This window comes from Equus przewalskii, chromosome 29 (assembly GCF_037783145.1).
Source record: "Equus przewalskii isolate Varuska chromosome 29, EquPr2, whole genome shotgun sequence".
NCBI lineage: Eukaryota > Metazoa > Chordata > Mammalia > Perissodactyla > Equidae > Equus > Equus przewalskii.
This window is the reverse complement of record NC_091859.1, coordinates 32,046,165-32,070,831: the sequence shown is the minus strand read 5'-3', so window position 1 is coordinate 32,070,831 and position 24,667 is coordinate 32,046,165. Positions and strand designations below refer to the sequence as shown.

The 24,667-nt window shown below is 46.2% G+C and overlaps 1 protein-coding gene across 5 annotated transcripts in view; it reads left to right on the top strand.

Moving 5' to 3' along the window:
- Positions 1-24,667, top strand: part of LARGE1 (LARGE xylosyl- and glucuronyltransferase 1) — a 548,747-nt gene that overhangs the window by 400,857 nt on the left and 123,223 nt on the right. For all 5 annotated transcript variants that reach the window (XM_070600561.1, XM_070600564.1, XM_070600563.1 and 2 more), the window contains one exon: positions 22,598-22,702. In XM_070600561.1, coding sequence (XP_070456662.1) covers positions 22,598-22,702 — 105 coding nt within the window. The remainder of the gene's footprint in view (positions 1-22,597; positions 22,703-24,667) is intronic.

Below are 24,667 nucleotides of genomic sequence, written 5' to 3'. Positions count from 1 at the left end.
ATTTCTGTTAAATGCAAGGTAATAATATCGAGCTTCCATGTTATCGGAAAACTTAAATGAAGCGATGTGTTTTAAATGGCCTGTGCAGTGTCTAGTGGACCCTTCTGTTTGTTATTTTTGCTGTTGCTGTTGAGGTTCTTAAAAATCCTCAGGGATAAATAGGACGAGGATTATTTTTCATATTCTTCTCCTGTTTAGCAAATTTGAAGCCCACTCACCGCTGTGTACAAGTCAAGATCAGGCTTCTGTATCCATGCTGACCCCATCTACCTTTCCAGATTTAGTTCCTAATAATAACAATGAAAATCACAGCTCATTTGTTGAGCAACTCTAAGTACCAGGCACCCATCTAGAGTCTTTACATATATTATCTCTAGTCCTTACAATAACCTGCAGGTAGATTTTATTAGCTCTATTTGACAAAGAGCAAACTGAAGTTCAGAGGGAATAGGACTTTGCAAGGTCACATGCGTGGCCAGCAGCTCAGCTGGGACTTGAAGCTAGGATGGTGTTGTTCTCAATAGGCACACAGCCTCCCCTTCACCATGTGCATCTCCATGTGGTTCTGATGCTCAAGGCCTCTCTCTCCTCAGCCTGGAATGGCCTTCCACCAACTACTCTGCCCGCTAAAATTGTTCTCAGCCTTTAAGACGCAACACAAATGCCACCTCCCCTGTGCGCGCACTGGCTCTCTCAATTGCAAAGAATGGCTCTGTTGCAGTATTTCCATGAGATTTTACTTAGGGTTCATTTTTAGCACATTTGATATTGTCTTATGTCTCTTATGCACATAAATGTCTCCTATACTTATTTGTAGTATGTTTGAAGTCAGCAATTACGTCTTACTCATTTTTTGTTTAATAAGAACTATCCACCATACATCATAGATGTCCCTTAAATGTTTATTAAAGAATAAAAATTCTGTCCAGAAAGGTTGTTATTAGGTCCATTCTTCAGTATGCTTTTCCTGAAATCTTTAGTGATGCTGTACAAGTGACTGTTGATGGAGGACAAAGTTGACACACTCTTGCCCTCATGCTTAGCTTTGTTGCTAGCTATGAAAGTTCTCAAATTGTTAAGTATGCGAGTAGAAGAGCTTCTGTCTACCCAAGTTTTGTAAGTCACGGAAGTTTATTTGACATGATCGGATCTCCTGTTCCCAGTCCAGGTCTTTCTTTCTGGCCCCCTTCGGCTTCTTCATTCTCACCTGGCACATTATTCCAACTCTACAAAAGGTGACTGGACAGCATGTTGAGTTTTATTAGCTCAGAGCTGCAGCTGCCCCCACGTGCAAGCTCTTCAAAAGGATTCCTCATGAGGAGCCTTACACCTAAGTTACCGGGTCACCATCCGTCACCGGTTGCATAAGTGGAATGGAGTTAGAATCTCTCAGGGGCTAAAAGGTTGCATTTATAACCGGTTCTTCCATTTCTCTGATGCCTTTCATTCAATGACACTTCAGTGGAAAGTTAATTGAAATGGAAAACATCAAGCACAAAAAGCAAAAAGGACTTGATAAGGTGTTTAGGATTATTCCAAGCTTTGATTAGGCGTGGATTTAGAAGTCACAGGCAAGCCAAAACTTTATGTTTGAAAACTATTAAAACAATGATAGGTCCAAAATCTTCCTGCGTCTCGGAAAGATTAAAAGTACCCAAAGTATTGAGCAGTGAGGAGTGTTGATTTGGCAAATAAGGTAGGTGTCAGAGTCCTTAGATCGTGCGGGAGATTTTTGGGGCAGATGGATTAGTGATTGTGTCTAGATCTTAAGCAGCTATGAAGGCGTTGGCAGCCATGGAATCTTGACTGTCAGAACTCAGTGGGGCCTTTGGGATTATTTTGTGGAATTATTTCACAAAAATGGAGGTCCAGGTCTCAGAACCATGGAGCCTGACCTCGAACTTGGGTCTCGTTGCTTATTTCTAATACTGTCTGTAGTAATTGCTCAGACTGTCACAAAGCTGGCCGTAATATAGGGAGAAAATGTACAAACAAATCATTGCCGTGTGACAGGAGAATTGCTGTAATGCCTTTTCTTTGAGTTAGAGTCCACTGATCAGCATCATGTGGCATTTTTCTTATCTAGCCTACACCCGTGATGTTATTTCCAATTTCAGTTATTTAAAGCAGAGTTAGTATTTAAAGACATTCCTCAAGCACAGGAATGCAGAATGCAACTAGATTTTTACTACCTTTCTGAGTTGTCTAATACAATATAGCCTTTTTTCCTAGTAACTCCCCATTATCAAATCTTTCTCAAGAATTCAATTTAGTTTTCAGAGGAAAAGCTCTCTTTTCACATTCATAATTAATCACTTTATGTAATATTTACTTAGCATACTTAATTGCAACAGGAAGAATGGGCATACACAGGCTTAGGAACAACCACAACTCACTCTTGGCAAACACACAGCCCAATGGGTGGGAAGAGAATGTGTGGACATGCTGGAGAAGTGCTCCTTGTGAACTTTGCTCTGCGTACCTTGTGCATCGGTCAGTATAAAGACACTCCCGGGAAAGACAGGAAGGATTCAGGAGGCCCTCAATGTATTGCAGTCCGTTCCCTCCCTTTACGGACCCAGGAAAGAGAGAAAGGTGACCGGTCAAGTCTCATTCTCGTGATGGATCTTCTGTCAAACACACTAATAGTACTTGATAGATGAGAGTTCTTGTCTGTGGACTGCTTTTAGCTGTACATAGCTGGTCTGTCCAGGATTGGTATGGTGTGTTAGTCCATTTGGGCTGCTATGTCAGAATACCATAGGCAGGATGGCTTATAAAGAACACATTTCTTGCTCACAGTTCTAGAGGCTGGAAAGTCCAAAATCAAGGTGCCAACAGACTTGGTGTCTGGTGAGGGCCCGCTTCCTAGTTCACAGATGGCTGTCTTCTTGCTGTGTCTTTATGTGGCGGAAGGAGCAAGGGATCTCTCTGGAGTCTCTTTTATAAGAACACTAATCCCATTCACGAGGGGGCCATCCTCATGGGTTAGTCACCTCCTAAAGGCCCCACCTTCAGATATCATCACATTGGAGATTAGGTTTCAACATATGAATTTGGGTGGCCACAAATATTCAGTTATAGCATATGTTAACAAATCTAATCAATGGATTTATGGGGCATGGTTCTTTGGACAATAGCAGGTAAAGTATGTAACTGGTGGAGTATAAAATAGAGATGCTTTGTGCCTGACATAGCTCCCTTTAGTGCAAGTGATGATGAGTACCTAGCTCGGAGACCTTGTGTGTTCAGTATGGACCGGAGCACTTCTCTGTGCAGCAAGGACTGGGGGCGTGACCTTGGCGGTCCTGGGCTTCTCTCTGCCTCGCCTGTGCCTCATGAGTACTTGACCCTAGGTAGGAGCTCTGATTTTTGTGAGTTGGGTCCTTTATGTCATTTTGGTTGCTTACTCCATTGCTTGGATTAAATATAGCTCAATGAAGAGACCCTCTGATGTATGTTCAGAATGCACTGGGAAAGGGATAAAATGAGAGTTTTTTCCATTTCTCAGATTTCTGAGAAAACTTTGAGAGAATCCAAACATATACTGGAAGCTACAGGAAGTGAAATGGTAGTAGGAACTAGAGGTTAGAACCAAGTTACACCTGTGTGAGTTTAGCCAGAACCAATGAAAAATCCAGGATTCAAGGGAAAGAGACAGACAGATAGACACAGAGGAACCAGAGACAGAAGGAGGATGGACTGGCCGCAGGCTTCTAGTCAGATGTGCTCCTGATCAAGGTTAATGTGTGGGACCTGGCTCCTTGGGGATCCAGGTGAACTCTTTTCTTCTTCACTATAATTGGCTCTCTGTACATCAGTTGTATCTTTATAAACTCTAACCACAACTGGTTATTTTGGTTGCTCTAGACTAGACGGAGCATATGGAGCTGTCCCGGTTAGGAAGTCAGTGAAAGGACGTCTCAAAGTCTTAGCTATGAGAAAGTTCCAAACCTTTATATGGTGATGATGAAGTCAGCTTGTCCCTGGCCTGCTACTAGAAACTAGAAAATGGGAAACAATTTTCAAAAATTCATGTACTACAAATCATAATCAGAGACTGTGCAAGAAGCTTAAACAAACAGGAACCTCACAGACCCTGTGTTTGTGCAAACACTCTGTTTTATTTATTACTCATGTATACCCTACTTTATCCTACAAAGAGTTCTAGGCAACTTGTGAGAAAAGATAGAATAATTTTTATACAAGGATCATTGTATCCTACACTCTTTTTACAGTTGAGCTCTGAGCTTCCTGGCAGCCAAAGTAAAAAGTCTACTTGGTCAGTTAAAGTATTCTTAACTCCGCAAGAGAATATATCATTTATTTTATTGTTTAGTCTTCAAAAGAATTTCTCACCTGAGACTTCCCAAAAGGAATATTGACCTAGCGCTGCAGTGGACAGTGTCCTCAGCAATATCCCTGCAGTAAATGCAATCGAGAGTTTTATAAAGCTCTTCTGTTCAGTGTCCTTAGGGGAAAGCTAGAGGCTGGCCATAGGACTTTAACATGGACCCAGGCAGTATGGCTCAAGCACACAGCAGCCTTATGCACTTCCCCGACTGGCCTTCAAATGGTCATCCATCACTCTGACCCCTCTCTATTGGGCCTTCCGCAAGACCTCATAATAGAGTGTTCAGGGTTAACTTCGTATAGCAAAACAAATGAGCATTTTGTAAGCTATAGAGTAAATTGGAATAGCAATACTTTTCTTTTTTTTTTTGAGGAAGATTAGCCCTGAGCTAACATCTGCCGCCAATCCTCCTCTTTTTGCTGAGGAAGACTGGCCCTGAGTTAACATCTGTGCCCATCTTCCTCTACTTTATATGTGGGATGCCTGCCACAGCATGGCTTGACAAGCGGTGCATAGATCTGCATCTGGAATCCAAACCAGCGAACCCCAGGCCGCTGAAACGGAACGTGCAAACTTAACCACTACACCACTGGGCCGGCCCTGAACTGGTAATACTTTTGACTAAGAAAAGAGGATGGGAAAGCTGCAGCCATCTTCAAGGGAGTCCCACTTAAACTTCTCAACCTCCGGTCCACAGGAGTGTGCCCTTTTTCTGCAGTTCTCTCTCTGTACCTGCGACAGGCCTGCTTTCCCCCCTTTATGGCTCTGAAATGTTATTCCGGCACCCGCACCACACAGCTGATGCCTTCCTGACCTCTTCATTCTCAAGCAGCCTGGCGCCTAAATAAGGGACAAATGTCATCCCAGGCTGACTTTCACCCACCACTCACTGCTGAATTGGTGATCTGTTCCACATTGAGCCTGCAACAACAGCTTTCTTATGCAGCCAGCTCACCTGGGACAGGCACCCCAGAGCTGCCACGAGTCCCTTTCCTAGAGGCCTCAGCACCACAGCCTCCTGTTCATCTGCCAGTCTTTCTTCTCTCCCTGGCATTCCTCTGAGCAAGGAAACTTTCCCTTCTCTTGAAATGTTTGCACAGCTGTGCTTTCCCAGCCCCCTGTCTTCTCTAGTAGGCCCCTGGCCCCTGTCCTCATCACTCTCTACCTCTTTGTCCACTTTGCTTTCGTGGTATCTCTTAGTACCACTTGGCATTTTATTGTATATCTCTTTGTGGTCTAGCTCCCCCACTGGAATCAACGTGCCAACAAGACGTGGGGACTGTTTTTTGACTTTGTTGTTGTTTCCAACTCAGAGCCCAGCACAGTGCCTGGCACATGATCAGCACTCAATAAATAGCTGTTGGAAGAAGGCGTGAGTGGATGACTGAGCAAATGGATAAGTGAATGAGTGAGTGAAGTTAGATTGGCATGCAGTCTCTAGCTCCTGTTAAGAATTCTTTGCTTCGTGGTCATCTGCGCACAGATGCATCCCGCCTCTTGCCCTCTCCCACCACTGGCCAACCATCTGTGACTTTGCCAGACAAAATTATTTTCTGCCTTGAACTTAGAAGCCTCCATTTAGTTTCCATCAGAAAGGACATGAGAACTCTTAAAAGGCAAGGTCTTGTGCATTGTTATTGTTGGTGATTTAATGCTGTGCCAAGAGAAGACCATTAGCTGACTGTTATAGGTGTGTTGTCCTTGGCTTGCGAAGGGATGACTCTCTCCAAGGAGGACAGCAATGAACAGGCTTCTAGAGAGTGGCCTCAGTAGCAGAAACTCCATCTGCTTTACCCCAGTAGTTTGTGTGGTGTGTTTGCTGTTCAGCATTTGGGGGTGTTGGGTAAGAAGAGTCTGAGTCATGTACACCCCATTCTACCTATTAATTTCAGTAGCTTTCATTTCCAAGTTGATATTGAGCAGTCAATAAGCATAATTTAAGAAACAAAGGCTCTAGCCTCTTCTCAGCTCTGTGATCTTGAAACTGTCATTTTCCTTCGCTGCAACCCACTTTCATCAGTTGTGCTGTGAAAAGGTTGGACTAGAGGCTTGCTGAGGTTTTTTCCAGGTGTACTATTTTTAAGCATATTAAAAATAGCGTTTTGGTATTCTGCTTATATGGTGTTCTAATATCCTTTTGAAGTCTGCCATTTGTTAGCATGCGTCTATTATAACACACGTTTCGATCTCTCTATGTGATCATATGCTTTGTCTCACTGATAATACTTCAGCCTTTCTGAAGGGGAGGACGCTATCTTGTCTACGGGTTTGTCACCCAGAGTCTGGCACACTGCCCCGAACTTGTACATTCGGTGAACAATGCCACCCACCTCTTGTCCATGCACTTGCTTACGACTGAGCCGTAAATGTGCAGTGAAATGCCCCCAAAAGACAGGTAACTTGTGCAAAATTCATAAATCATCCATGCATACATTCTCAGAATCTGATCACTCTCATCCATCTCTAACACCTGTTGGGTATATAAACTTCTTTTAATCCCCTGTCATCTTCTTTTATCTTCATCACAGAAAATAAACATGTAGGCTTTGGGGTCACATGTGGATCCCAGCTCCATCTCTTACTGCTTAGCTGTGTGAAACTGGGCTAGTTACATAGTTACGTCCATTTTTGGGCCTCAGGTGTCCTACCTGTAAATTGGAACAATTTTATACTAACTCTGCAGGGTTGATTACAAAGGCAGCCTCTAGCCCAGTGCCTAACAGGCACTAAAGAAATGTGGGAGTTCCCTCCAGGGCTTGCTTCAAGACGCCCCTTTTCTTCAGAGCTTTCCCAGCCAGCCCTAGGTGATTCTTCTTAAGGATTGTAGGATATGATACCTCTGTTGTTATTTATCTTGGGACATCTGAACTGACTTTTGCAAAATGGACAATAATCATGCGATAGCGAAGGAGACAGGACAGCACGAAGAAAGGAACATTTGCACCATGTGGCTTTGGTTAGGTATCAGGCCCTCTCTGCTTCCATTTTGTCATCATTCAAAGGAAGAGTTTGGTCCACGATATCTCCGCCGGCCCTTACAGCTTTGATACTCTGTGCTGTGATGCTGCACCAGGATTTTTTAAAGTACAAAAGCCTCATTCTTGGTGCAAGAGTTTCCCTAGATACAGAGGGGATTTTCCAAACGTGAAAGGCACAGTCTTCTTGCATGAGCAGTTGCCTGCAGGTTGTCAACAATGAGGAGTGTGGTTTGGGGCTCAGCTTTCCTTTAGTAGTGGGCTGGCTCGGCCAGCATATGGCTTTATGGAGAAAGATTGGCTTTGGTTTCTCTCCTGGAAGAAGTGCATCATGACACACGTACACCCAGCATTTCAACCCAAACGCGGTGAGAGTGATAGAGACCTTGGTGTTTCACCGAGGATGCTAAGGAAGCCAATTATGCATCTCCCCATAGATAGAGCATCTTGTGAAAGAAAGGTTGTGGCAGCTATAATGGAGTGACAGTAAATGTGGGCTTTGGAGTCAAGACCGCTCCATTGCGAATTTTAGATCTAGAAAGATCCAATACACTGACAGTAGAATCCCTCCCTTCAGGTTCGTTGTTGGCTTCCCTTGACACAATACCACATGACAGCCTTCTGCTGTTATACAGGGAAGGCCATGCTCATCTTCATTTGGGAAGACTCCTTTTCTGGCTTCTCTTCCTCCCTGATCAGCAGCTAAGCACTGGGGTGCCCCAGTGCTCCCCCTAGTCTTCTCCATTAGCCTCTCCTTTAGATGAGCTCATGTTCTTAAATACCATTCATATTCCAGTGATGCCCAAATCTGCAGCATGCATCTCAGGCTTAACTTAGGAAAAACAGAACTCTTGACTTCCCCCAAATCATGGTATATCCATACTTTGGAATACCACACAGCAATAAAAAAGAATACACTGTCAATACACGGAACAACTTGGATGAATTTCAGAAACATTGTGCTGAGTCCAGGAAGTGAAACATGAAACACTACATACTATATGATTGTGATTCTGTTTATGTGCAATTCTAGAAAAGGCTAACCCGTAGTCACAGAAAGAAAACCAGCGGTGGCCTAGAGGTGGGGCTCGGGGAAGTGGATGGACCACAAAAGGGGCACAGGATAGCTTTAGGATCTGGAACAGTTCTATATCTTGATGTGATGATGGTTACGCAACTGCACACAATTACCAAAATTTGTCAAACTGCACTTATTAAATAGATGAATCTACTGAATTTTATTATACTTCAGTAAAGCTTGGGGGAAAAAGAATGACTCCGTAGTTTCTGGTCTAAGCAACTGGGAAGATGGAGAGAATGAAGTGCTATTTCCTGACATGGGAAACGCTGGAGGAAGAGCAGGTGCAGAGGAGAAAAATCGAGTTCAATCTAGGACATGTCAAGTCCGATGTGCCTATTATATGTCCAAAGTAGAAGTGTCAGGTGAGCGGTTGAATTTATGATTCCGGAACTCAGTGTAGAGGTCAGACTGGAGGTATAAATGCGAAGTTATCAACTGTAGGTGGTGTTTAAAGCAGTGGCCTGGAGAAAATCACCAAGGACACAGAAGGGTGAATGGAGAACGGGAGAGCTCTGGGACTGAGTCCTGGGCGCTCCAGCATCAGTGGTGTGGTGAACATTCAGTGGGATAAACTATCTAAAGATATTATTGGCATTTACCAGGTTTTACTTCCATGCTAGTTATAGCCTCATTTTTTATTGATGCAAAATTCACAGGATTTCATACAATTAACCATGTTGAAGTATGCAATTCAGTGGCATTTAGTGTATTCACATTATGCAACTGTCGCCTCTGTGGTTTCAAGACTTTTTCATCTCTCCACAAAAACATCTCATACCTATCAAATAATCACTCCTCATTCCCCCTCCCTCTATCCTTTGTTAACCACTAATCTGCTTTCTCTCTTTGTGCATTTGCCTATTCTGGGTATATCGTATAAAGGAACCATACAATATGTGACCTCTTGTGTCTGGCTTCTTTCATGGAGCATAATGTGTCTGCATTTTATCCAAGTTGTAGCATGTATCAGTGCTTTGTTCCTTTTTATGGCTGAATACGTTTTATTATTCCATGCCTTTCGCCACACCGACTCCAGAGCATGCATGAGTGTTCCTGCCTGAGAACTTTTCTCCTCTCATCCTCTACCTGGCCGTTCCTTCCTCCTCCTGCCTGTGCTGATTTGAGTTCCACCTGCCTTTTGTCTTAGTAGTCCAATCCACCTTCTCCTTGGATACTTACCCCATACCCAGCAGCACCTCTTCTACATCCCCTAAGACACATACAATAATTTCTTTAAGTTGCCTTTCCTACCTCTTTCCTAGAGCCTGATTTGCTCCAGACACAGGCTAAATTATTGTTCTTCCAGCAGTACCATTCAGCAAGCAGGAAGAGGGCTCTTGGATGCTCTCTACCCCACGCTGAGCCCTGGGAGGTCCAGGGTTACAGGGGGCACAGTCTGCACCCTTTGCCCACACGGCCCATGCTCTTATTGGATTATAAGGGAGCTAAGTGCTCTGGCTTCTGCCTCTTGGTATGGCCTCTGCCCAGGCATGTCTGCTGCACGCACGTCCCTCAGGAGATGTTTGTTGACCGTGATGTATGTCTCTAGCTCTTACCTTTTCCATCATCTTCAGGCTTGTGTATCTCTAACGTGGTATTTCTAAAAGAAAGAAAAATAAAACCTTGATTTCTGCCTCCCCCCAGATCCCCCGATCCATTCCCCTACACAGCAGCGAGAATGTTCTTTTCAGAACAGAATTCTGATCACATTGGCCCCTTACATACAGTGTCACCACATTGCATGACTCCAAGGGGCCCTGTTTGCATTGTCTGCTTTGCAAATGGTGCCCTGGTATTGTGACATGATGGGCCTGCCTGCCTAAGACCCTGTAGTTGCGCCCCCTGCTGATCCTGTATGAGGAAGCCTCCTTACTCTGGACCTTCACCTGCAGGCCCCATGGGTCTGCCCTGCCGGTTTCAGCCTCATCTCCCCCGCCATCCTCTCCTTGGTCTGTGTGTCTTGGCCATTCTGGCCTTTAGTTCCTTGAGGGGTAATTTTTCCTCCTGACACCAGCCAATTCTCTGATTCTCTAAGGACACCAACGGGGTGTCCTACAATTCATTTCCATTCTGCCTCTACCACCTGGAGTTAGCGTTAGACACCACAGGTTGAAGGGCTCAAGACCTCCTGTACCTCAGACGCCAGTTACAAGGATCAGACCCCCCAGGTTACCCAACTTCTGTTCAACTTGGGTACAAAGTCGGGGGTTTCCACATCCCCCCTCCTCAGGTGGGTTCACTAATTTTCCGGAACAACTCACAGAGCTCAGCAAAGTGCTTTACTATTACTGGTTTATTATAAAGGACGTAACTGAAGAATAGCCAAATGGAAGAGATGCCTGGAGCGTGGTATGGGGGAGGAGTCTAGAGCTTCCACGTCCTCTGCAGTCCCACTACCCTCCCAGATCCTTCGTGTGTTCACCAACTCAGAAGCTCTCCAAACCCTGTCAACAGGTTAGGGGTGTATATGGAGGTTCCATTTCATAGGCATGATTGATTAAATCATTGGCCATTGGTGATTGACTCAATCTCCAGCCCCTTTTCTCTCTTACCTGGAGTTAGGGGAATGGGGCTGAAACTTCCAAGCTTCTAATCAAGGCTTGGCTTTTCTGGCAGCTAGTTCCCATCCTGAAGCTGTCCATGGGCTTGCCAAGAGTTGCCTCATTAGAACAAAAAATGTTCTTATCACTCAGGAAATTCTAAGGATTTTAGGAGCCCTGTGCCAGGAACCAGGGACAATCAGCAACTATCTTTCTGTGACACCACAGCCCTCATCCTAGTCAAGCTTCCCACTGCAGGGTTTTAACACACACTGTTCCCCTTCCTTGATGCTCTTGCATCTTCCTTCAGCTCTCAACTTAATCCTGATTTCCTCAGACAACCTCCTTAGCTGACCTCCCCTTTTAGGGACCCTGATGTCACTCTGGACCTCTCCCTCCCAGCCCTTTCAGAGTCACAGTTCCACGTCTGTTGGTGTGATGTTAGTGACCTCGTCCTATGTTATAGGCTGACTTATGCCCCCCAAATTTCATATGTTGAAGTGCTAACCCCCAAGACCTCAGAATATGGCTGTATTTGGAGATAGGATCTTTAGAAGGTAATTAGGTAAAATGAGGTCATATGGTGGGCCCTAATCCAATGTGACTGGTGTCCTTATAAGAGGAGGAGATTAGGACACAGACACAAACAGGGGGAGACCATGTGAAGACCTAGGGAGAAGACAGCCATCTACAGGCCAAGGAGAGAGGCCTCAGGAACAAAGAAACAACCCTGCCAAAACCTAGATCTCAGACTTCCAACCTCCAGAATTGTGATAAAACGAATTTCTGATGTGTAACCCGCTCAGCCTGTGGTACTTGTTACAGCATCTCTAGCAAACGAACACCCTACAAGTCTGTAAGCGCCACTGAGGACAGGGACCGTCTCAGGAGTTATCCATCCTCGCATCCCCACAGCCCAGCATGATGCTTGACTCTAATATCTCTTCATAAATATTTGTTGAATGGATGAGTGACTTACCTCGTGGTGATGACAGAGACCTTTGAAATATGAAAGTTTCACTAACCCTGTACTGAGGTTACAGGCCAATGATCTTTATCCTTTTAGCATCTCTGTCTTGAATTTCCTCCCTATCATTCCTCACTAAACGAGCGTTACAACATCTCTATAATCTGCCCAAGGACCAGCCTTAGAAATACAATGAGATTTTGTGCTCAAAAGCTTCCTGAGTGCTTCTCAGCCCCACAGGGGCCTCTCTACTGGTGACTTCCACCTTCCAGTCTATCTTTCAGAGAGTTAAGTTTGCTCAACATCTGGCCTCTGTGTAAGTAGCGTATCAATGAGCAATAATGCTATAATCTCAGAGACGCTGTAAGTGGGGGAAAATTAAGTAACAGTTCCATAAGACCCAGAAATATTTGGTGAGGATGATAGTACTTAACGTTGAACAGTGTCGTGCAGTTTACAATATTTTATTTCACTCTTCAAACAACCTTATGCTGGAAATAGGGTGAATTTTATCATCATCTTTTTTTTTTTTCTTTTGGTGAGGAAGATTGTCCCTGCTCACATCTGTTCCAATCTTCCTCTTTTTGCTTGAGGAAGATTGTCGCTGAGCTAACATCTGTGCCAGTCTTCCTCTATTTGGTATGTGGGATGCTGCCACAGCATAGCTTGCCAAGCAGTGGATAGGTCCACACCTGGGATCTGAAGCCATGAACCCCAGGCCACCCAAACGGAGCACACAAACTTAACCGCTATGCTACCAGGCTGGCTCCCATCATCCATTTTAAAGAAGTAAAAACTAAAGCTTAAAAATCAAGTAGTATTGACCCTTTTGGCCACACAGTTAATGACTGGAGAAGCTAGAACTTGAATGTTGGCCTTAGAATTCTGCAGACAGGTGCTTTTTCTGCAGCTCCAGTAGGAAAGGTCGGATGGGTGCTCCAAGACACTATTATGAGTGAGTCAAAGGAGTGTCCGTGAGCGAACTATCCAAAAGATGTCAATAAATTGTGTTTCTAAAGGAGACAGACCTAAGAAGTCCACGGATGGAATTTGTAGCTGGATCCAGGCCAATTCCGCTCCCTAGCGGAGACCTCGTCTGAGAGGTGACGGCAGCCAGGCGTCCTGGGAGTCGGTGTGATAAAAGCAGCTTTGGAAGAGAGCCCAGCGGCTGCCCCACGTTCCTTTTTAGTTTTTCCCATTTCCAGAGACCAAAGATCGTGGAAGGAAGAAGAGAGAAATCATTATCTGAGGCTGAGCAAGAGTTTTTAAACCATAAATTAAGTTAATGGGAGCCCACTGGGGGCTGACTTGGTGGGGGCACTCGTTCCTGCCTCTTGGCAGATGGGATCGTTATCTGGACCTTTATTGGATTGGAGACTCTTTTCTGAGTCCCAGGCCTGCCTTTTCTGCTCTTCAGGTGCCCCTGGGTAGCATGTGCTCTCAGCTCAGTGCCCTGGGATTAATGCTGAAGGCAGTTAAGCTCCGAGTGCCTCACAGGGATCAGAGGACTCTGCAGTGTCCTGGACCCCTGCCTGCAGCCCCAGGCGGCAGTGTGGGCAAGAGCAGGTGGGCTGGTCAAATACATCTTAACTGGCTTTTCCACCGTCCTCTCCCTGTCCTTTGGAGCTCTGCCCACAGCGGTGCCAGATGCAGCCCTTCCCCTGGGGGAGAAAGGCCTTGTTGATTGTTCCCAACTGTGCGTCTACATAGGCATAAAAATACTGGCTTTTGCAGCAGAGAGACCTGAACACAAGCCCTGACTCTGGTTCGCAGCCACTTGCCCTTGACAAGAGACTTTCCCTCTCTGAACCTCAGTTTCCCTTCCGAAAGACGAGATAAGCATAGTGCCCACCTCATGGGACTGTTGTAGAGTACTCTGAGACGATGCCTGGAAAGCACAGATCCCAGGGCCTGGGCAGAGTGCTCCTGGAGACGGGCTGCCCTGAGAACAGCAGGCTCCCATCATGGGGCAGGCAGGTGCACACACATACAGCACAAGTGGAAGAAGAACGTATGGGGGGACGGTCCAGAAGGAAGAGGATGCTAAGAAAACTCATTGCTGGCTTAGAATAAGGAGGTCTCACAATCAGGTTGGAAGGAAGCTTTGAGGCCATCAAATCTAGTCTTCTGCTCAGTGCAGAAATCCCTCTCCCACAGCATGCCTGGCAGGTGACCTCCCACTCCCAAAGGTCCCCAAATCTGTCATGCGTCAGAATTAATGAGGTTGTTGTTCGAAAAGAAATTCCCTAGGACTCACCCGGGGAGAATCTGCTTCCGTGAGGTTTGCGATGGGCCCTGGGTGACAGTTCCCAAACCATTCGAGAAGGTTTTTGTAGAGATCATGACATCCAGAAGGTGGGGACTGGGTCTGCTTTCCTCACTCCTGTGTCTCCAGCAGTTGGCACAGAGCCCAGTGCACAGTGGAGGCTCACTGAATACCTGCTGGATGAGGGCTCAATCACAGCCTCTTCCAGAACCGCCCCATACTCGGAAGCTTCTCCCCAGAAAGGCAGCTTCGTTTCCGTTTTTGTCGATAATGTTACTTAAGGTCTTGCTTATAATAAGCAAAATCTATCTTCCTTCGGTCTTCGCTCATTCGGCCTAATTCTCCCTTCTCGAGTGACACAGATTCTAATTCCTCTCAGAAGGGATTATCCCTCAGCTAGAGAGCTCAGTAAGGGTGGGGTATTTTTCTCCCAATGAAATCAGGGCTGGCTGAACAATGAAACAATTGAGTGAAGGTGCTTCATGGAACTGAAACCCAAGAGAACAGAATGATTGACAAAAGGACCTTTCTGATGAGAGGATATGGATTCCATCTCAAGGAGGCGGATAAATTCGAGGTCCATAAACCTTGTTAAAAGCCCCAGTGAAGCCCCATGAAGCAGCTGTGTTTACCATTTTGCAGAGGAGGAAACTGAGGAACTGAGGGTTTCCCCGGGATAACCAGTCAAGTGTAGAGAGCTAGCATTTGAACCAGGTGAGAATTATCTTAAAGTTCAAGGGTCTTAAGAAGAGGAAGCCATGCTGGAGAATCTTCCGCATAGAAGAAACACCGAGCCTAGAGTCAGCGGTGGAGTCCCAGCTCTTGCGTTGACGCTGTGTTCCTAAACGCCTCGCTTCCTTCTCTGGGCTTCCTCTGTAAAGGGACGTGGTTCTGAGTGATGACTAAGATCTTGGCAGCTCCCGTGAACTTCTGTGATCCTAGAGCGCTTTTAGCTGGAGCTGAACTGAAGAAGTAGGAGCTGTGAAACATGCAAGTTCAGAAATAGCCCTTTTCAACCCATTTATGGTTGTTTAAATATACCCTTTTGTGTCGCATCTTCTCAGGAGGTGCTTTATTATTCTACACCCACTAGCAGGGGGCACCTAGGGCTGTGGAGCAGTTCCTTCAGGATGTTTAGTAAATGGTAATGTGATACTATATGGTTTCCTTATTATAGCCGTCCTGTACTCAGACGTGGCATTCAATGGTCCTATTCAAGGCTTTTCGATTTTAAAATAGCTTATTAGAATAAATATGAGGTTGGGAGGGCATTGTTGCTTTCTCTGCTGATATTCAGGACAGCCCCCGGTTATAACATTTTAATATTCACCTGCTGGTATAAGCACAACTGTTTGATATGCAGCAGTGGTTGGCAGGCTCCCTCTGTGTGCCCAGGAGCTTTCCTGGGGGTGGGACAAAGGAGATAGCACTGGAAGCATCTGTGATCAGAGCTACAGCAACGTGTTCCTGGTGTTTACCTGGAGAGCTTAACTAGTACACATCCACTTCCACCCCATTCAGATAGAATTCACCAGTTCCAGATAATCTAGGATGGTGGGTTATAGATAATGTGGTTTTTTCCATCCATCCGTCCACCCACCCATCTGTCCATCCGTCCGTCCGTCCGTCCGTCCATCCATCCATCCACCCACCCACCCATCCGTCCGTCCGTCCATCCATCCATCCATCCATCCATCCATCCTTCCTTCCTATACTGGGCCCCAGAAGCATTTAAGCATTTTAGTCAAGGAAGCAAAATCATCAGATTTGCACTTGCAAAATATTTCTGCGGCTGGGTAAGCAGAATGGAATGGCAGGGGGTTCTCCTAAGGGAAGGGTGATCGAGTAGGACTCTGCTAAGGTAACCTAGGAATGGGAGATAATGAGGGTGGGGTAGAGCAAGGGAGGGAATGAACTGCAGAAAGAGCAGATCAAATCTGTAGGATGTGATTATGATGAGGATGTGAGGAATGAGGAGACGGAGATGTCAAAGTTGATTCCAAGGTTTCTAAGCTTCAGTGACAACTTAGATCTTGATGCTATCAACCAACAAGATGTCAGGGGTCAGACCATTATTTAGGGGGAGAAGATTGTGAATTTGGTTTTGGTCAGTTTGAGTTGAACTTCACTGTGAAATAGCCCGATTAAGATGGTGAGCAGACAGTTGGATTTAAGAGAAAGAAGCTCAGGAAAGTAGTCTGAGCTGGGGATGGAGATGGGTGGGTATCTTCCTATCAATAGTATTTGAAGTCATTGGAATAGATCCCATCATCCAGGGATCAACTGGAGAACAAGAAGAAAAGAGTACCAAGGATGGGAGTTAGGGAGCCCCAGCACTAAAAGGGAGGCAGAGAGAGAGGAGCCCCATGAAGGAGGCAGGGAAAGAACGTTCAGAGGGAGGAAAACAGCCAAGAGACTGGTGTCTCAGGAGCTGAAGGCTTCAAAAAGGTGCAGTGTGGTGGGGGCAAGGCCAGCAGGGCGGGACCGGGGGTCAGTAGGGCCAAATTTTGCAGGTAATGTCAGTGCTTGAATAGGAAAACTTAGACATTGTAAACAATGACCATCACTAAAGGGAGCAAGAGAAATGCCTTTAGTCAAGCATCCACCATGAGCCAGGCACTTTGCACGTTACCTTATTTGATCTGCACCTCCATTCTTGCAGGCAGGAGGTAGATTCTATTCTTGACCTTTTTCCATAAGGAAATTGATGCTCAGAGAAGTTGGTCAAGCCATACGGACCTGGGGCTAGAACCCTGTTTTGTCTGGGTTAAAAAACCCTTTGTCTCTAATTTACCCTGCTGCCTTCCTCATACCTGGTGGGCCAGTGCCCACCCTGCCCTTTCCATGCCCATGTGCCATGGGGGAGCATCACCATTCCCTGCTTCTGGGGCCTCACCTCCTGAACAGCAGGAGCCCTGCCTGGAGCCAAAAGCCACAGAAGGAGGGAGCAGGGGAGTTCCCAGCCTGGGGAACATCCGTCTGCTGGCTGGTGACACCCACACCAGGGCCCCAGCCGAAGAGCAAGCTTGTTTGCTCTTGTCTGGCTGTTAGTGGTGATGTATGAATAAGCAAAGAAGACAGCTTCATTTTCATAAGTTAACTTGTGCCTGGAGTAAGAAAGACAGGGAGCAGAGCACTTAATCATAACCACAGGGCCAGCACAGAAAGCAATGACAAAGCCTTTTCTCTTAGTCGCAGTGTTTTATTATAATAACTCCTAAGAAGGCGAGGCAGGTGGTGGGGAATGCTGAGGGAGGCAGCACTTTGGCAGCCCTGTCGTCTCCCCAGGAGGAAGCCCTTGGGACTTTACCTCTCAGGGGGATGGCAGGCCAAGGATGTGCTTGCATGCTCAAAGTTAAGGCTTTAGACTTTGACCTCTGGGGACCAGGGTATAGATGCCACACGGGATGAACTGGGATCGGCAGAGCTGTAAAAGATGACCTGTCTCGTAGGCGATGTCACCAGGGACCAGAGGGACTGTCTGCCTAGAAAGGTGTTGGGGGGCAGCACCATTATCAGAAAAGCTTTGAAGGAAGCTTGGGAGCTTGGAGCTGTGTGTGGAAGGGGCAGGCCCAACCTGCGGTGAGGGAGAGGATGTGGCAGATGCCTCTGAGGAGCCGCCAAGCAGGCATCCCCCACTTTCCCCAGAGCATCAATTCTTCCTCCCTGCCCTCCGTCCCTCTGCCTTATCAGTGTTTTTCTGTCACTGCAGGGACCACGCTGCTTCATAATTGTTTATCTGTCTCCTCTTCTGGCCGCCTCCAGGGCAAGGACTCTGTTTTATTGTCTTTGATTTTCAGTATTTTGTGTGGTATCTGACACAAAGCGAACTCTCAATCGATATTAAACTAAACTGAAGTCTGGGCTGAGGGAGGATCATGTCAGCTAAGGAAGGGAGGCGACGCTCAGACTGCAGATGCCTGAATCCGGGCAGATGGGGCAGAATATAGGGCCGGGGAATTCTGGGTGCAGTGAAGAGCCAAAGCTTCCTGAACATTTTACTAGTTTCTAGGCACTGTTAGTGGTGCTGTTTGACTAAGCAAAGAGCACAGCCGCATTTTCACTATTTATTAACTCCACTCTGTAAATGAATGAAGAAACAAGCACAGAGAGGTGAAGTAACCTGTCCGAGGGTGAGGAGCCAGGATTTGAACTTGGGCAGTCTGGCTCTGGCATTCATTTTCTTCACTGCTTTCCTATACTCAAGAAGTGTAGCACTGGAGGCCGTCACTGAATTCTGCTGGTTTATGAGCTGGCTTTAGACGCCACATGAGTTTATTGTATGCTGGTGGCCCTGCAAGTGAACTTTGCCCCTGAGTGAAGCAAGGACAGAGCTTCCAGACCCTGAGCAATAATTCTCAGGCTTTAATGTGCATCTGAATTATCCAGGAATTTTTTTTAAGTGCAGATTACTAGACCCAGTGGCTAGAATTCTTATTTAGAAATTTAATATATACTATCACCCAGGTACTGAACCAATTTAGAGATAAGACAGAGGAATGAGAGCAAATGTCACCTTTACGGATAAAAGTTCAATTGGAGGGCTTCACTTCGATGGGCATCTGCAAGGAATATTCATAGCACCACAACCCGGAGCCGGAATTACCCAGCCTGTCAGAGGATGGTGGGCACCTGCACCCTTGTCAGGAGGGAGCCTGCCCTGGACAATTGACAGCATGGAAAGAAGATTCCATGTGGGCCCTCTGCTGGCTCCTGGGAAGGGATGGAGGAGGGGCTGAGCTTCATAAACTCAGTGCTCTCTGAAACTCACTGGTCAGGTAACTCATTCCACGCCCGTGGGAGACAGAAAGGATTGGGGCAAGGAGCCAGGGAATCCCTTCTAGAAACCAGAGAGGTCAGGAGAAGTAGGCTCCTGGTCACAATGGACTTCTAGGTTGAGGCCCAGGAACCTGCACTTTTAACGAGAAGCCCAGCTATTTCTGAAGCAGACAATCCTCAGACCACACTTAGAGAAACAAAGTTCTGGAAAGACCTAATCGTCGCGCCCTATGACCTCCCAGGAAAGCCACTGCATGGGCTCACTGTCTTTCAGATGCTCACAGGTGAGCTTGGATGGTGGTATTTAAAAAGAGCTATTCCTTATATAGCGCTTGATGTGTCCCAGCCCCTGTGCTGAGCATGGAACACATGGGAATTCACAACAGCCATAAGAGTTAGATGCTGAGGCAGAGAGAGGTTAAGCAATTTTCTCAAGGTTACACAGCTAGAAAGTGGCAGGGCTAGGAATTGGAACCAGGGAGTCTGGCTTCAGTCTACACTCACCACCTCTGTCTACACTGCTGCTCATGGCTCCTTGTCCACGGACACAGACCTCTGCAGAGGTGGGACTCTTGAGAAGTTAGCTCAGGGTAATCACTTACAAAATCCAGCTACCATTTAATCATCAACAGAGCAGCTAATGAATCCGTCTGAAAAAGCAAAAGGAAGTCCTAGTAGCTGTTTGTTACTTTGCTTTCTCAACCAGTGGATATTAAAATTACGGCTACCGTGTTGCTAATTAAGGGTTTTATTTTCCTCACCTTGTAGAGGACTGGCATCCGTGAAGGGACTGCATGCCCCCATCATAAGAAATGCAGCCCAGGTGCAAACTGAGCGAAGGAGAATTTGGGTGTTATTCTTGGGGATAATGTGACTTCAGGTTAACCATGCAAATTACTCCTTCTCTGGAGATTAAGACCTTGAGTTTCAAGCCTTCAGTAGAGCAACCGATACAAAAGATGCTTTTAGGTGTTGCGCCTGCATCTTTGCAGTTTTCCATGCAGGTGAGGAAGATGCCAGAGTTCCCGGAGCTGAGTGGGAGAATGTGTTGATGTTGGTGAATGGGGAGCAGGTGAAATGCTTTACAGCCTCAGAAGTGTGGGGACATTAATACACTAATATTGGTGGTCTCCCAATCAAGAGAGATTTACCCACCAGGCATCATTTACTTAGCAGACATTTATTAGCTCCTATTAGTGTGTTAGATACTACACAGTCCTCGCCGTTGGACTAATATAGACATGGATATTTACAGATGAGGTGTGGGTGTGCCTGAACGTCACCCACGCTGGCCTTTACGGGGCATACGTCAGCTGATGGCAAAAATACCCAGAGGAAGTTCTAAAGAGAGATGTCTCCCCTCTCCTGTGGGAGTGAAGGTAAAGTAATCATTCAGACTTGAGGGTGTTCATAAGCAGCTTCGAGCTGGGCCCTAAAGGATTACAGACCGAAGCTGGCAGGGGCCAGAGGCAGGTCCTGCTAAGCAAGAGCTATAGGAGTAAGACGCAGAGATGGGAACACAAGCAACAAAACTCTGCCTTTTTGTGTGGCAGGAAGGAAGTGTGGCTACTGGAGAATCTGCCTAAAGAAGCAGATTGAGGTAGAATACAAAGCATGGAATGCCAGAATACAGAATTGGGACTTTCGAAAAGCTACAGAAGTACTGGAGATTCAGATGTCCACTCTAAACTCAATGGAATCTTATTCCCTTTTTGTCAGTTCTGGGCACATGACACACTTCCTCATACCAAAAAAAACACATTGTGATACCAACCTGGGGTCATTAGTTATAATGAACCAGCTCCCTAAGGACCCCACATGCCTTTTGTATCCCAACCTCGGGGTGCGCTTATTAACTGAGCTCTCTAATGAGGTCACAGCATCGGGACCCGGCTCGCTGTTTTCTCAACCGAAGGCACCCTGCCTTTCAGATCTAATTGTTTTGCTCAAACATCCCAAGCTTGTTGCCTGTAGAATTGATTGGCGCTTGCACTTCCTGAATTGGTGATGCGTTTTTCTGAGGGACTCTCCAAGTTTTGGATACGATCATATACAGTGACAAAGTGGGAGGTAGTATTTTTCCCATGCCTCTAATTTATGTATTTGTTCTGGGGTGATGATTTAGATAGGAGCCCGATAAATTGATCAAATAAATTACACCAAACCCACACACCATCATTTCAGGGAGCTGTCATCACACCAAGGAGATTCTATATCACCCAGTGTGGTGTTCCAGGAGAACCACTGTGTTTTCTTAACATGCTGCTGGGCCTTCATTTGGTCAGAAAGGTCTTTATTCCTCAGACTCGCCAACAGTATCAGGATTTTAGCTCCAGGAGGCATTGGTTAGCTGGGGAACACAGTGATTATTAGGCGTGTGACCTTCAGTGAGTTGTTTAAACTTTCCGAGCCTCAGTTTCTCTTTCTACAAAATGTGGATTTACAATTCCTCCCTGAAATATTTGTTAGAAAGTTAAGCAATAATGCGTTGAGACAGTGGAAAGAACCTGGATGTCAGACAAATATAGATCCATATCCTGGCTCCATCTCTAGTTGTGCCAATCACGGTTCTATGTGAGCCTCAGTTTCTTAGTCTGTAAAATGGTGGTGTTAAGAATTTCGAGAGAACGCCTTCTGCAAATGGCATCATAGGGTTGTCTGGCAGAAGGTAGTTGATTCTGTTGCCCGACTTGTCCTACTTAGAAGGCCTGGAGACTTATTCCTGCCTGAGTCTCAGGAACGTTGATGCTCTAAGAAATTGAGGTGAGTGACTGACTCGCCTAAGATGCTAAGAAATTGACTAAGAGACCTGACTCACCTCCGACGTTGGCCTCAGTGCCCTCGAGACTGAGGCCAGTATCAAAGCCGAGCTCTGGGGACAGAGGCGCCATTATTCCTCTAGAAAACACTCCTGCATTGACGTGATGCTTGTTGACACAAGATAAAGTGAATATGAGAGTTAAAAACACCATGAAAAGGTGGCCAAAAGGTGGCTCTTCTCTGTGGGCTCCCATCTCATTAACCAAGGGTCATTTCTTCCTCTCTGATGTGAGAAAATTATCTCATCTCATGCCCAGAAAGCTAGTAAATTAATATACAATGGGAAAGATTAGAACTGGAACACCTGAAGGATAGTACGTCAGGAAATAAATACATGTTGCATGAGTTAAGGAATGGATGGATGGATGGATAGACAGATAAATGGATGGATGGACAGACGGATGGATGGATGGATAGATAGACAGATAAATGGATGGATGGATGGACAGATAAATGGGTGGATGGATGGGTGGACGGACAGATGGATGGATGGACAGACAGATGGATAAATGGATGGATGGATGAATGATTTGGGATTCTGGCTTTATCACAGATTAACTGAGTGACCTTAGGCAAGTTAATTAACTACTCTGGGTAGCCTCATTTCTTCTCTATAAAATGGGAATGATAAAAATGGCTGGGCTGCATAAGTGTGAGAATTAAATATGTTAATACAAGTTAAGCATTTAAATCAGGGCCTAGCACTTAATAAAAACTGCCAATACTGGAAGCTACTGTAAGGATGATTTCTGTTATTATACTGATCCCCTTGGCTCAGCTTCTTTTAAGACCTTTGCATTCTCTGTCCTTCACAGGTCAGCAGGTCCTGGGCTTGGTAGAGAACCAGAGTGACTGGTACCTTGGAAACCTGTGGAAAAATCACCGCCCTTGGCCTGCCCTTGGAAGGGGCTACAACACAGGTAAATCATGAGGGAGGCGGGATGGGGGTTACAAAGGGTGATGTGAGGACTCAGTGTCCTTCCTCAGGGCTGAGGAGGTGGGCTGAAGCATACAAGAAGGCCACCTGGTTGCCTGAATTCTGCAGTGGGCAATATGGGGGCGGTTGATGTTCTAGTTCTTTCTTAGTGCTGCAGCGCTGGGCAGAGTAGCTATTGGGCCTTGCTAATCTGTGGCAACCTCGCCAAAAAGCCTCTCTCCTGACTGATCTTCAGTCCTGCATCCAGCTGGGCATCTTTATGAGGATGACCTGTAGGTTCCTTGGCTCCGTTAATGTACAGAGATCATCCTGCAGTGACAACGAACCTCAACATCTCAGTTTCTTAACTCAGCAGACATTTATTTTCATTAACTCACGCTCCACATCTGTCGTCAGTCGCCCGGGATCTGGGCTCAGTGTAGGTATTCAGAATTCATCTGGATGCGTACTTCGTGTACGGGGAGGAAAGTAACAGATGTCCTGGTGACTCTGAAAGTTTCAGGTCAGAAGTGACATCATTTCTGCTAATATTTCCTTGGCTAAAGCATGTCATGTGGCCATGCCTGCCTTCAAGGGGTGTGGGCGAGTGCATCCTGACCATGTGCCCAGGAGAAAAGGCAGAAATGTTTGGTGATTGGGACTTAGGAGCACCACAGCCTTTAAACACCACGTCTCCAAAATCAAGTGCATTGTTCTCCCTTGTTGGTAACCCGAAACCTGCGTTTCCTCTTTTTCCTTTCCATCTCTGTTAATAATATCGTTCATTCATTCATTCTTTGTTCAACAACTGCCTGTTGAATGCTTGCTGTATGTGAGGCCCTATGCCAGGTGCACCAGACACAGCCTGTGACCTCATGGAGCGTATAAACAATGAACCTCGCCTTAGGCTCAGGTCCTGCCAGTGTCCATCTTTGAAATGCCTCTGTATCCTTTCGCCTCTGCCCCTCCATTCTTTTTGCGTCTGCTTTGGTACCCTGTTCTCAAAGGATGAAAACTTCCAGTCTGTGTTACTAGAACTTGGAGCTCAGGGAGCAGTAGGTTGGGTCAGCCCAAGAAAGGCTGAGACCTGGCATCTGAGACCAACTGTCCTGGGTTAGGGCTGGTGTCTGGGGATGGCACTACCCAAAGGTAAAGCCTGTCCTGGAGGCTAAGGCCAGTCTGTAGTGGGAAGAGCCCAAAAGTCAACTCTGAGAGCTGAAGGTCAGATTCCAGAGAGGTCAGACGCAAACATGGGGCCCCAGAGGCCAAAGGAAAAAGGATGAGAGTTAGTCCAGAGGTGAGGTCAGAGATGGGGTCAGAGCAGGGTCAAAGCTGACATAGGACAAGGAAAGAAAGGGCCAGAGTCAATGTCCTGAGCAGCCAGAGGTGGCAGTTAGGGAGCTCTGTACTGAAGGCCATCCTTTGAGCTGGGGGACATTCCTTAGCTGACATTTGCCAGAGCATCCAGGCATGCCTCGCTCGGTGTAACTTTTCCCTGTAACACCCACTAGGCATGACAGTCAGCGGAGGTTGCAGTGGAAGAATTTTAACCACCAGCCCTTCACAGCCCCGGGGCTGCATCCTGGAGGCCCACCTGCTATGCCTGGCGTGAACCCTTGAGTTGCTGGATAGTGGGGAATTTGGAGGAGGGAGACCGAAGGGCCTCAGAGAAGCCGCTCTTTATTAGCCAGTTTAGAAGTATTTCAGCGTTTTAATAAGGGATAAAGTTGTGCTTCTGCATACCAGCTGAGTGTTGGCCAGGCTCTGGGCCAGGTGCTTTCTACGTGTTAATCTCATCTGATCCTCACCCTAACCCCAGGAGGCAGGTGCTATTCTTGTCTCCATTTATACATAGGAAACGAAAGCTTAGCGAGTTTAAGGCTGTCGTCTGATAAGTAAGGAACCTGCTGTGTTAACTACTAACCTAACCTCACTAGCTTGAACTTTAGTGTCTTCGGGATCAAGAAGA